This window comes from Neophocaena asiaeorientalis, unplaced genomic scaffold (genome assembly GCF_003031525.2).
Source record: "Neophocaena asiaeorientalis asiaeorientalis breed wild unplaced genomic scaffold, Neophocaena_asiaeorientalis_V1.1 scaffold232, whole genome shotgun sequence".
NCBI lineage: Eukaryota > Metazoa > Chordata > Mammalia > Artiodactyla > Phocoenidae > Neophocaena > Neophocaena asiaeorientalis.
Window position 1 is genome coordinate 859,257 of NW_020175672.1, and position 13,234 is coordinate 872,490.

General features: G+C 45.9%; 2 protein-coding genes across 5 annotated transcripts in view; both read left to right on the forward strand.

The window, feature by feature from the left end:
* The window catches only part of STIM1 (stromal interaction molecule 1), a 189,653-nt gene extending 186,066 nt beyond the window's left edge, over nucleotides 1-3,587 (forward strand). For all 4 annotated transcript variants that reach the window (XM_024731854.1, XM_024731852.1, XM_024731855.1 and 1 more), the window contains one exon: nucleotides 1,661-3,587. In XM_024731854.1, the coding sequence (XP_024587622.1) occupies nucleotides 1,661-2,177 (517 nt within the window). In that variant the 3' untranslated portion in view covers nucleotides 2,178-3,587. The remainder of the gene's footprint in view (nucleotides 1-1,660) is intronic.
* A 1,504-nt stretch (nucleotides 3,588-5,091) lies between these two features.
* Nucleotides 5,092-13,234, forward strand: part of RRM1 (ribonucleotide reductase catalytic subunit M1) — a 34,803-nt gene continuing 26,660 nt past the window's right edge. The window contains exons 1-2 of the mRNA XM_024731836.1: nucleotides 5,092-5,360; nucleotides 10,598-10,686. Of these exons, the coding sequence (XP_024587604.1) occupies nucleotides 5,342-5,360; nucleotides 10,598-10,686 (108 nt within the window). The 5' untranslated portion in view covers nucleotides 5,092-5,341. The remainder of the gene's footprint in view (nucleotides 5,361-10,597; nucleotides 10,687-13,234) is intronic.

The following is a 13,234-nucleotide window of genomic DNA, read 5'->3' on the forward strand; positions in this document are numbered from 1 at the left end:
TGCTGAGAATTAAACCTATAATAACTATTAGTCAACCTCCTGCTTTTGCCTGTTTTTGGAGCCTGGTGCCCTCCCTAAGTTTTCCACCCACAGCCTCCTTCTTTCCGGGTCCTGCTGTGCTCTCCTCTCCCACTCATGACCCTTTCCCTTTGGTTTCCTGACTTGGATGTTTAAACATTTCCCTTAGCCCTCTCCTCTGCCTCTGCCATGGGTTCTCAGGCCTCTGGGAAAGGAGGAGGAGGGTTACGGGATTGGCAGGGGACTCCCATATCTACCCTCTTGTCTATAGAGGCAGGAGGTGTGGCGTCCAGAATTAGTTCATGGTCTTCTTAGGAACAGCCAGCCCCTTAAAGGGTCTCGACTATCCTGGACTGCCTCTGTGTGTGCATGTCCAGTGTGCAGTGCCGTGTCCCCGTAGCTCAGCCTTGCAAAGAAACCTCTTGTGACTGGCCCACAGAAGGGTCTTCCTGCTTGACTGGCCTCATCATCTTCATTCCCACAATACTTTCTACATTTTAAAGTGCTTTGCCAACATATTTGGGCCTCCAAACAGTCTTGTAAGATAATTGAATTGGTGTTATCTTCATTTGGCCAAAATTGAGGACCAGCAAGGTTAGGTGACTTGTCCAAGGTCATACAGCAAGCCTCAGGCAGAGATGGAAATTGAATTAGACCTTAGGACTTCCAGCGTGCAGCTCTTCTGAACCACTGCTCCTTAAAGGCCAATGTCCTGTCTTTCTATGCCTCCCTACGTTCTCCCCGTCTGCAGAGCTCTGAAAGAGACCCCAGCCTTCCTGCTGTCAGCCAGCTTTGGTTTGAATGCTGAAACACTTCTCTGTGACCTCCTTTGAATCCTGACAGAGGGTTGGAAGAGGCAGCATCTTGGCCTTTTGGGGTGGGTGAGGGATTGTTTGCAAGGCTGTTCTAACCTTTTTCTCCCCAGGCTGGGTCAGGCTCACTTATTGCATGTGCCCTGTTCCTTGGGGCCTGGCCCAGACTGGATGTATCCCAGGGTGGGACAGGAGTAAATGGGGGAGGGAGGCATGGAAAATGGTGACTCAGAGAAATATACGGGTTCTGTGTTAGCTTAGGGTGCAGTTGTAAGAAATCTAGCCAGCTATGGAAGCAGAGATTTTATTGAGGAGGATGCCTGTGGCATTGAAGCCAATGGTTGCACCGGTTTAGGGCCTGGCCATTCATCAGGGGTGGGGCACAGGCCTTGGAAAGCCCTTTGCCAGAAAGATAATGGTATAATGACATTTGTTTTTGATTCTTGTCTGTCTCTTCTCTCTCCATCACTTTTCCCTCTTTCTTTTCTTCTCTCCCCTTGGTCCTCCTTATTTCTACCTGCTTCTCCTTTTGCTTTTCTTCCTCCCCAATTTTACTCTTTTCTCCTTATCTCTTCTCCAATCTATCCTTATTCCCTATTCCTTCCTTCTCTCTTATCCCGTGCTTATGGCCTGCTCAACTTCCCTCTGTTTCTCATTCTTCCCTCTTTCCCACCTGCTATTCACCCTATTTTATCTCTCCTGTCCCTCTCTCCATCCCCATTTTCCTACCCTGCCCTTGTCTTCTCTCTTGGCCCCGTCTCCTCTTCAAATTCCCCCCTGCCCCCCCATCCTCTATGCGTCCCTTTCTTCCTCTCTGACCTGTCTTACAGGGATTTGACCCATTCCGATTCGGAGTCCTCCCTCCACATGAGTGACCGCCAGCGTCTGGTCCTCAAGCCTCCTCAGATGGTCCGTGCTGCAGATGAGGCTCTCAGTGCCATGACTTCCAACGGCAGCCACCGGCTGATTGAGGGGGTCCATCCCGCCTCTCTGGTGGAGAAACTGCCTGACAGCCCTGCCCTGGCCAAGAAGGCACTGCTGGCACTGAACCATGGGCTGGACAAGGCCCACAGCCTGATGGAGCTGAGCTCCCCAGCCCCACCTAGTGGTTCTCCACATTTGGATTCTTCCCGTTCTCACAGCCCCAGTTCCCCAGACCCAGACACGCCGTCTCCAGCTGGGGACAGCAGAGCCCTGCAGTCTAGCCGAAATACACGTATTCCCCACCTGGCTGGCAAGAAGGCCGTGGCTGAGGAGGATAATGGCTCCATTGGTGAGGAGACAGACTCCAGCCCAGGCCGGAAGAAGTTTCCCCTCAAAATCTTTAAGAAGCCTCTTAAGAAGTAGGCAGGATGAGGGTGGCAGTTGTGGGACAGCTTGTCCTCACCTGGTCTTCTGCCTCCCCTTCCCTCCCTTCCAACATACCTGGCCCCCAGCATGGGGCATGGGAGGGGCTGGCCCTGGGGCCTGGGCACTGTACATACTTGCCCCCCGTATCCTTGGGTCCTTCAACATTATTTATTAACTGACCACCATGGCCTGCCTGCCCTGCCTCCCTCCCAACCATGGGCTGCTGCTGTCACTCCCTCTCCACTTCAGTGCATGTCTTAGTTGCTGCCCCCTCAGCTCTCAGTCCACCTCTGGGGTCCAGCTTCTGTCTCTGCTGTCCCAGTTTTGAGGTTTGGTTTCTTGTTTCTCTCTGTCTCCTGCTTTTGGGCTCCCCCCACCCCGGCCACTCCCCAACTTCCCCTAGAGGCTAGGGGGGAAGAGAGGGTCAGTAACTTCTGACACCTGTGCCTCAGATCTCTTCCACCTCACCGACCATGGTTCTGTTTGCCCCAGACTGGGGCCTAGGACCTAATATTTGCAGTTTGCTCTCTGGGAGTGTGGTGGGCCAGAGGGAACCTCGGCCTGGAGCTCACTGAGGCCTCCAGGGATCCATGGGGGAGCGAAGCCAACTCCCAGAGAACAAGCCACTAGAGTTCTGAAGAGAGGCTAGGCTAGGGGATAGATCGGAAGAGACTTCTCCTAGTTGGAGGATGAGTGGAAGCCAGAGGTGTGGGCTACAAAGCAGTCACCTTTTCTCTCTTCTCTCACCCACACCTGCCTCTCTCTTATCCCCGCTCCCCCACCCTGCAGGAGGGTTTGTCTATAAGAGGCGCTGCCCAAATGCTCCCCAAGCCTCATTACTCCTGAGGCTCAGGACAGTGGGCTCCCATGGCCGTGGGAGCCTCAGCTATGATACAGGGCTCTAATGGGGCCTTGGAGCTGCTGGGCAGGATGTTGTCACTTTGAACCAAAAGACAGTTTAAAGTTGAAAAATGAAATCTCCTGAATTTCCCAAGTGCCTGCACTGCATACTTGCCCTGTCAGACCCCATTTTCATGTTACTGCATAGCCTGGGCCAGAGGCTCAAGAAGGACACAGCCGGCTTAGGGAAGGGGGTGGCTAAGGAAGATGGTGTAGGTCAAGGTGGCTGTGTGACCACTCCCCCGCCCTTCCCACCCTCTAGACAACTCTCTCCCTTCCCTGTTTTTGCAATGGCTGTAAAGGTATTTTCCCTCTGCCCCACTCCCTGCCGTGTCTTTACTCTGGGATCCTATTTTGGGCCTGGGGTGGGGGCACCTGGGGCTGGTCTTGGGAGGGTGCTAGGCTGCAGACTGCCTTGTACCCCCTGGACACCCTCACATGGGTTTTTCTGTGTTATTTCATAAGACTCTTTGAAGTCCAATAAAGCATGTAGGAGATTTTAACCTGTGCTGGCTTTGACTCTCCTTGTGTTCTCTGTGCTCTTTGTGGCACAGCAGACAGGATGAAGAGACATTTCTCCGCTGCCAAGGGAAAGTGAAACTCTCATACACATTCCCAAAAGCTCTCTGGGTAGGGTTACCAGATGAAATACAGGATACAGTAGTTGAATATTAGACAAACAAATTTTTAGTATAATTATGTCCCATGAGATATTGGGGATACATTTTTATTAGCTAAATCTGGCAACCCTATCTCTAGGCCGTCTGACCCTATCTATCATATGGCTTCACTTATCACCTGTGACTGTTAGAATTACAGGCATAACTCATTTTATTGCACTTCGCGAGTATTGCATTTTTTACAGATTGAAGATTTGTGGCAAGCAAGTCTTATCAGCACCATTTTTCTAACAGCGTTTGCTTGCTTCACGTCTCTGTGTCACATTTGGTAATTCTTGCAATATTTCAAACCCTCCACCAGCCAAAAGATTACCACTTGCTGAAGGCTCAGATGGTGGTTAACATTTTTTAGCAACAAAGTATTTTTTATTAAGGTATGTACATTTTTTTAATAGACGTAATGCTATTGCACACTTAATAGACTACAGTATAGTGTCAATATAACTTTTATATGCACCGGGAAACCAAAAAGTTTGTGTGACTTGCTTTATTGTGATATTTGCTATATTGCAGTTGTCTGGAACCAGTATCTTTGAGGTACCACTGTACTTCACAGGAACCTTGGAACCACCCTGAGAGCAGTAAGGAACCAGTGAAAGGTTTTAGGGAGGGGATGCCACGTGAGATATCATAAAAATCAGTCAGCCTAGCCCAAATCGGAAGCTTCTACACCAGCCTTGTGAGTCATGTCTCACCTGTTCTGACTCCCCACATTCGGTAACCAAGTCCTGTCCATTCTACCTCCACGAGACACATCCACTGGATAATTCTAAAAGCAAATGGATCATAGCCCTGCCCTGCTCAAAAGTCTGCCAGGGCTCGTTCCCACTTCCGTCAAGATAAACTCCAAAGGCCCTTGGCCTAGCAAGGCTCTCTTCCAACCTGACTTGAGTGCGAGATTTCAGGCCGCCCGAAGGGCCCTGGGGCTCCCAGCCTCCGGCCTCCGGCTGCGGATTTCAGGCTAGAGCTCAGCTCGGACGGCAGTCTTGGGTTATCATCACGTAACAGTCTTCAAGACAAGAAAAAGCGGATGGTTGGGGTTTTGCTATTTCAAAAATACTCGAACTGCCCTGACTTCTGCGGGGCCTGCCAGCAAGAGAGGCGGAGCCACGCCTGGCCTGCCTCTGCGCGCTAAGTCCGGCCGCGGAGCCCCAGATAGGGCTTTGCCCACACCCAACATGGCGGCCGAAGAGCGGCGTTCCCGCCGGGCGCACCCACACCTAGCACGACCGTGGGAGAGGCGCCGTCTCCTGGGCCCTGTCCACACTCAACATGGCGGCTGTGGGAAGGACACTGCTACGCTAGGCCTGCCCACCGGCCGCGGCGCTGGCAGTGTCGCATAACTTCCTGCGAGCTCTGTCGCGCCGCTTTTGCGTTGCGGCTGGCGGGAGCGGGAAGAGGATTCGGATTGCCTTGCCCTGCTCTGTGGAGGGAAAGTGCGCTCTGGCCCTAACGCCAGGCCCTGCACCCGAGCAACCCCTCGAGCCTGACCTTCCGCACTCTGCCACTTTCTCGATCCTGCCGGCGCCTCGGAGCTGCAGCCGCGTCTCGCATCCCTCGGCGCCTCAGCCACTAGCTGCGATGCATGTTATCAAGCGAGGTGAGAGGCCGGGGAGGGGGCGGTGGGGGAGGTACGCGGGCTGCCGCCGGCCTAGCAGTTAGTCGCGCCCGCCCGCCTCCGCCGCTTCCCGCGCTGCCGGCGGCAGCTTCCCGCCCTGTCACCTTCTCGGGCTCCTGCCCTTTCTCAGTCTGTCCCCAACCCCCCTCTGGCCTTTAGTCTGCGCCCCGTGGCTCTGCCATCCGGCCGCATGTCTAAAGAGTGACACCTTCCCTTTAGCGAATAGTAGCTGTGCGCGCACAGCTCTTTGCAGGCGGTACTTGATTCCTCACCCGGAGCCCCTGAGGTAGGGGTAATTGGGTCTGCCTCGCGGGTGAAGATACTGAAGCGCAGAGAGAGGTGCGGAGACTGCACGGTCACCCGGTTCGATGCTGGTGAGGCCAGGCTTCGAACCCATAGCGAACAACAGAGTTTTATTTGAAAGGCTTGGTCACCTGTCCTAGGCACGGGGGGATCTAGTGAAGCAGGGGCTCTGCACCCTACACGGGCACCTAGCAGCTTCCTGAGCTCTTTTGTGGGGTGAAAAACGTCAGGCTCAGATACAGACATCTCCACGGAGTTTGCCCTTCGTGAGGGATGTGTTGCCGTTTGCCCCAGGAGTGGTTCCAGAGGAGTTTGGGATCGGGACTGGCTGGCCTTACCCTTGATGGGAAGAGATATGGAATTAGAGTAGGGTGGCCAAGACATCTTCTGGCAGCGTGGGGGACCGGGAAGGGCCAGGGACTTGTGTTCTTCCTCAACACTTATTTCCTGTTAGGCTTGCTGAGTACCTTCCTTTGTGTCAGTCCTTTGCTTGATTCTGTGAAATTAATTATAAGAGGAGACAGACTTGCCTCCGGAAAAGATTTAATCAGGTTGGAAAACAAGAGCAAAACATACGCTTAACAGAGAACCATATGGGACAGGTACAAACACGTTTTGAGTCGACTCTACTTGCTTCTGTTGAAGCAAAGAAGTTATTTCAAAATTGTAGGCACTTAGTGAACACTGATTGACTGATTGTTTTGTCCACTAGGCTGTGAGTGTTTCAAAGATGAGGACTTTATGCCCACACTTAGCACAGGACCTGCCATGAATATAGATGCTCATTCATGAGTGGATGAGAATAATTATTTTAAAATATAGGATATCATGAGTGTTGTGAGTAGGCAGGTAGTTGATTTGGTTGTAACTAGATGGCGTACAGCTGAGAGATGGACAGTGGTGGACCTTCCTGGCATCAGTATCTTTAGAACATCATTCTCTGAATTACCCAAGTCTCCCATTTTAGCTGATGAGACCAAAGATCAAAATACGTAGTGCACTTTTATTGGTCCATACCTGTGAGTGAGAGAGGAGCATTCAGTTTTTTAAAACTTTAGAAAAAGGTATGTAAGTATGAGGAGCCCTTATGATAAATCTGTAACAGATGAATTGACAACTTGTGGACTTAGATCTCTGGAGTGGGTAACACCTCTGTGTTGCATTTTTAACCTTTTGGGTCCACTTTCAAATACTGTGGTTTAAAAAGTACTATCTACAACAAACAAAAGGCAGGTCTTATTTTGTTTCTCATTCCTTCAGAGAACCTGATATGATCCAGATGGTTTGCTGCTAGACTCTGCCAGCCTTGTTTTTTCATTTCTTTTCTTTTCTTTTTTATTAGTTATCTATTTTATACATATTAGTGTATATATGTCAATCCCAGTCTCCCAATTCACCCCCCCCCCCCGCCCCCCAGCACTTTCCTTCCTTGTTGTCCATAGGTTTATTCCCTACATCTGTGTCTCTATTTCTGCCTTGCAAACTGGTTCATCTGTAAAGGCTTGTTAATATACAACATTGTACTTAGATTTGTTTCTTTATTTTATTTTTGATCTTTAATTTGCTTAGGGTATCCACCCCCCCCCATTTTTGGCATGATAGTGTAGTAGCAGATTAACTCATGTAGGTTTTGTTAATCTTAATGTGATTATTCAAGAGGGCAACTAGCAGCCTACCTAAGGTATTACTTACTGAATGTGCTAATATCTTGCTTAGCATTATGAGGGAAATAATAGAGGGAGAAGGCATCTCCATCTTCCATGATCTTAGGGCTGTTAGGGATGCAGGAATAATCCATATGAAAATTGTTAGATAACAGAAGGGAATAGTAGATGAGTTTTTCTCATCTGCTGTCTTGGGCTATTTTTCTTGGTGAGACAGTATCGTATTGCTCAAGGAGATTAAGGTTAAAAAAAAAAGTTGAGAACCAATGGAACAAATGCAGTGTAGCTGAGTTGAAAAGTGTGCTTTGGACTTTAGTATAGTGTTTTCAAAACTGTGCATTTTACATCATGACTGAGTACACACACATGTATAAGTAAATATTTACATAAAACTGAAACAAAAGTTTGCAAAATAATACCTTTTAAAGCATCTGTTTGCCCTCTGATAATCTCTTCTATTCCATATCCTTTGTCTATCCCTCCCTCTCTTCTCCCTTCCTCCCTCCCATCCTTTCTAATTCCCTTTACAGCCCACTGTGTTACTATATTTTACAGATCTGTGTGGATACTGTGCTGGGCACTGAGGTTACAGTGGTGAGTAGGCAGACATAGGTCTTGTTTTCAAAAATCTTTACAATCAATTGAGAAAGATAGACAAGAACAATAATATAATAAAATATGTTCAATATTCTAATAGGTAAAGTACAGGCTATAGAAGCCCATTCATTCAATTATTCAGAAGGTATTTACAGTCATTCCTCAGTATCCGTGGGCATTTGGTTCCAGGACCTGCTGTGGATACCAAAATCCGTTTATGCTCAAGTCCCATAGCAGTCCCTCGGCCTCGGTGGGTTTTGCATCTGTGAGTTCCAGTTCCCCATCCAGGGCTCCAACCAACTGCGGATCGTAAATTGTACATGATCCACGGTTGGTTGAATCTGTTCATGTGGAACCCATGGATACAGAGGGCTGACTGTATTCAGCATCTCTTTATGCCAGGAACTGTTTTAGGTGCTGGGGATTCAGCAGTGAACAAAACAAGCTAAATCCCTTTTCTCATTGGAGTTTACATTCTGCGGTGAGTGACAGTAGTTAAGTGTATATAAGAAACAAGTAAACATGTAAGAATCAGTTAATTCCAGATAGTGGTTAGTGAGATGATGGTAGTAAAACAGGGTAATGTGATAAAGATGAATGAGAAAGTAATCTTGGTTTGTATCCTCAGGGAGGGAGCTGACATTTGATCTGAGCCCTGAATAAATACTAAGAGTCAGCTATGTGAAGGTCCGTGGGCTGAACGTTGCAGGTAGAGGGAATAGAAAGTTCATATCTTGTAGAAGAGGCACATCCTTGGTCTCACAGTATTAGCAAAGTCATCCTGAAGAGAGAGGAATTAAGAAAGACAGCTTACACCCAAGAGGAAATCAGACAATTAGTGTTCTAGAGGATTTCACAGGAAGAAGAGGTCAATGTGGGTTACAGTTGTTGGGACAGGTTTCATGGATGTGGTGAGAGTTGAATAGTGAGGAGGAGTTAGACGTATGGAAAGGTGGAAGAGGGACTTTTAGGCAGAGTGAGGTATAAGCAGTGATATGGATGTGGGAATGGGAGGCCCTGTTGGGACTTAGGCTATTTCACAAGGAACAGTAGAGGAGATGTGGTACCAAATTAAGGAAGGCCTTGTTTGAGAGGATAATAATGTAAGCAGGGATTAGTGATATGATAAAATCAACATGTGGGTTGAAAAAAGTGACCAAGAGGAATGATAGGCTAGAGAACAGTGGCTCATTGGTCCTTCAGCCCCTTAGTGTGCCTCCACTTTCCAGTGTGAATTAAGACAGTTGCCATTGTACTTTCCTGATTAATTTGGCAGCTGTAGATTCTCAGTTTGCTAATATTGCCTTGTGGTCACCTGTCTGCCTAACCAGCTGGTAGAGCATTGAGGGCTCAGTCCCAGTGTAGGCCAGCTAATTAACTGTATTCCAGAGTTAAACACTGGCATATGTGAGTCTGGTTAGAAAAGGTCACAGTGGTGATCAGAAAGAGAAGGGCTATCTTAGTTAATATATCAGTGTTTAAGAAAAACTAACTTGTTCTATTGGTGATGGGTTACTAGTGGTATCTTACTGTTTATTTATTCTTTATCAAACATTTGAGAAAGTCCTTGGGCCAGCCAGGACTTTTTGTTAGGAAGAGCAAAGAGCAATAGGACCTAAGTCCAAAACCATAAAAGGACTAACTAGATGAGATCCATATGTATATGCTTCCGTATCTCCAAAATAAAAACTAAGAGGTTGCCTCTGGAAGATTGTTTTGAGTTACAAATAGAAGTACTTCTTTACATGGTGTGAAGTAAATTCAAAATCACTAATTACTCTAGGAGAGTATGTAAGCCAAATTTATCATGAAGATGTTAGAATGGAGACAGGTTTATAAATCATTTAGCATTCAATAAATATTTGAGTACCTACTATGTGGTAGGCCTTGGTCTTTGGTCTGGGCACTGGGGAATACATTGGTACATAAACCGTGACAAAAATCTTTTTCTTTTTGGAAATTGTATTCTAGTGGATGCGGAGAGCCACACAATAAACAAATACGTAAGTAAAACATAGAGTATGTCAGATGACCGTAAGTGCTATAGAGAAAAATAAAGCATAGAAGGAGCATAAAGAGGAGCAAGGCTGTGTTTGGGACATTGCAGTTTAAAATAGAGTGATCTGGGAAAGCCTTATTGAGAAGGTGACATTGAGCAAAGACCTAAAAGAGTTATAGATAGCAAGGAGCCAGGGTTGTGGGGTATGGTGAGTGAGGAAGGTGGGAGAGTAGGAGATGAAGTTGGCAAAGGGGGCACACAAGGCAGGTTGTGTAGGATTCTGTGGACTGTTGTAATGATTTTGACTTGATTCTGAAGGAGATGATAAACCTCTATTGGGCGGCAGTGGGTAGTAATATGATTTTGACTTAAGTTTTAAAGAATAATTCTGCCTGTCATTTGGACAAGGTGGGGTAGGGAAATTTATTGCAAGAATCCATCTGATGTATAATGTAAGGGAAGAATCAGTATAGAATCCCTACTTTTTGAAGATGAAAAAATAATCTCTCGATGAACTATTGGGGGTCTGAATCTTTTATCTATGAAATTGCGTTTCATGTTGGCCAATTTAAAAAGTTTACATGCTGATTACATTTGATTCTTTGACATTGCTATCTTATTAAGTGCTAACATGAATTTATGGTTTGATTCTTTAGATGGCCGCCAAGAGCGAGTTATGTTTGACAAAATTACATCTCGAATCCAGAAGCTTTGTTATGGACTCAATATGGACTTTGTTGATCCTGTAAGTAAATAGGCTTTATATCTTGGGTTCCTTGCTTCATGTGCTTCTTTTTACTTGTCTCTTATCTCTGGCCCTTCACTCACTTGCTCTATATTTTGGTTTGGCCTTGGATATAAAATGTGAATTTATTGCTTAAAACTTTCTTTTTTCCTGGGAATTCCCTAGCGGTCCAGTGGTTAGGACATGGTGCTTTCACTGCCATGGCCTGGGTTTAATCCCTGGTCGGGGAACTAAGATCCCTCAAGCCGTGTGGCGTGGCAAAAAAAATAAAACAGACAAAACAAAACGAAACAAAACTTTTTTTCTAAGTCTTGTTCTGTGCTGTGAGTTCTGACTTTTCAGAGAACTATAAAAGTGAGCAAAGAGGAAAACTTGACATTAACATTTCATATTAGCGAGTTCTTTGAGTAAATTATTTTATTCATAAGTGGAAAAACTTGTTTTGGAATTGTGGTCATTTGGGTAGAAACTGGTTGGAAATTTGCTTTTCTGTTATCTATGTAGAAAGAATATATTAAAGTAATATAGAGTAATATAAAAGTAATATAAAATAGATTTCATGGCCAGCTTTTAAATTAAGGAGAGCCAGCTATTCATAAGCAAGTTGCTGTGCTTTTCTCTTTCTATAACTCCTCTACTCTAGACCCTCAGCATCTCTTATCTAGACTGCTATCTGTAGTGGTCTCTGAAGTGTTCTTCTGGTCTTCCTCTCATCTTGCAGTCTTCAAATACATCTTCCACATGGCTTTCAAAATGATCTTACTAAACGGAGTCTCTAAGAACCTTCTTTTTTTTAAACCCATACTGCCCCATCCTTATTTAGGTATTTTATCTGTACTACTCTAGCACTTGTGCTGGCTTCATAGCGTTAACCACCTAGTATAGAAATTAATTTTATGTCTTTGTCCTCCCCGAGAGTTGCTGGGGAGGCCTGCATCTTGTTCTTGTGATATCCACAATGCTTAACACATATATAATTAGATGCTCAATAAATATTGAATTGACCAAAATGGTCAAAAGAAAATAATTTTATACAGCTTTAAAATATGCTTATTAGAAATTCCCTTTTACATTTAGAAATCTAGACAATAATTAGGATAGTAGAATATTAGAGTTGGAACGAACCTGAGAGATCATCGTATTTCATCTTCCTTGTTTTATAGATAAGGAAGGTCCAAAGTGAAGGGGAGTGACTTGTACAAGTGAGTGGGAGTGTAGGAAGAAGAACCTAGGTATCTTGACTCGTAGGTGTTCTATTGCCTCATGCGCACATTTCAGAGTGCAGGTGTGCTAGAGCTGACTCGAGCTTTCTAGGGTAGATTTAGTTGAAAAAGTCTATGTGTTTTTAGATCTGGCATGGTTATTAGCACACAGGCGTTATTTTATTCTGAGTTCTGATTACTTGCCACATAGCACCAGAAATCATTTAGAAGACTTCACTACTCTTTTACTGAACATGAGTTAATTGTTGGATCTGAGAAGAAAGTGATCAGGAGCAACCTTAGCTTAGGTCTGAAATTTAATTGGAATAGATTTTAAACTAGTAATTACACACTTTTTTTTGAGGGGGCATGCTTTTGTCAACTGGGAAATGGCATTCATTTTCTGTTGGATTAATCTGTTTTTTCTTTTTTTTTTTTTTGCGGCTGCATGGCTTGTGGGATCTTAGTTCCCCGACCAGAGATTGAACCTGTGCCCCCTGCAGTGGAAGCTTGGAGCCACAGCCACTGGACCACTGGGAAATTCCCTAATCGTTTTTTATTTTTTTAAAGATTCAGTAACCACATACATATATACAACAGGGAATTTGTCTTTTTTTTTTTTTTTGCGGCTGCATGGCTTGTGGGATCTTAGTTCCCCGACCAGAGATTGAACCTGTGCCCCCTGCAGTGGAAGCTTGGAGACACAGCCACTGGACCACTGGGAAATTCCCTAATCTTTTTTTTTTTTTTAAAGATTCAGTAAACACATACATATATACAACATGGAATTTGTCTTTTTTTTTTTTTTTTTTCGGTACGTGGCCCTCTCACTGCTGTGGCCTCTCCCGTTGCGGAGCACAGGCTCCGGACGCACAGGCTCAGTGGCCATGGTTCACGGGCCCCGCTGCTCCACAGCATGTGGGGTCCTCCCGGACCGGGACACGAATTCATGTCCCCTGCATTGGCAGATGGACTCTCAACCACTGCGCCACCAGGGAAGCCCCGAATTTGTCTTTCTTGACTTGTACATTGTGTGTTTTATTTATCTATGTATTTATTTATTCTTTAACATCTTTATTGGAGTATAATTGCTTTACAATGGTGTGTTTCTGCTTTATAACAAAGTGAATCAGCTATACATATACATATATCCCCATATCTCTTCCCTCTTGCGTCTCCCCCCCCCACCCTCCCTATCCCACCCCTCTAGGTGGTCACAAAGCACCAAGCTGATCTCCCTGTGCTAGGCGGCTGCTTCCCACTAGCTATCTATTTTGCATTTGGTAGTGTATATATGTCCATGCCACGCTCTCACTTTGTCCCAGCTTACCCTTCCCCCTCCCTGT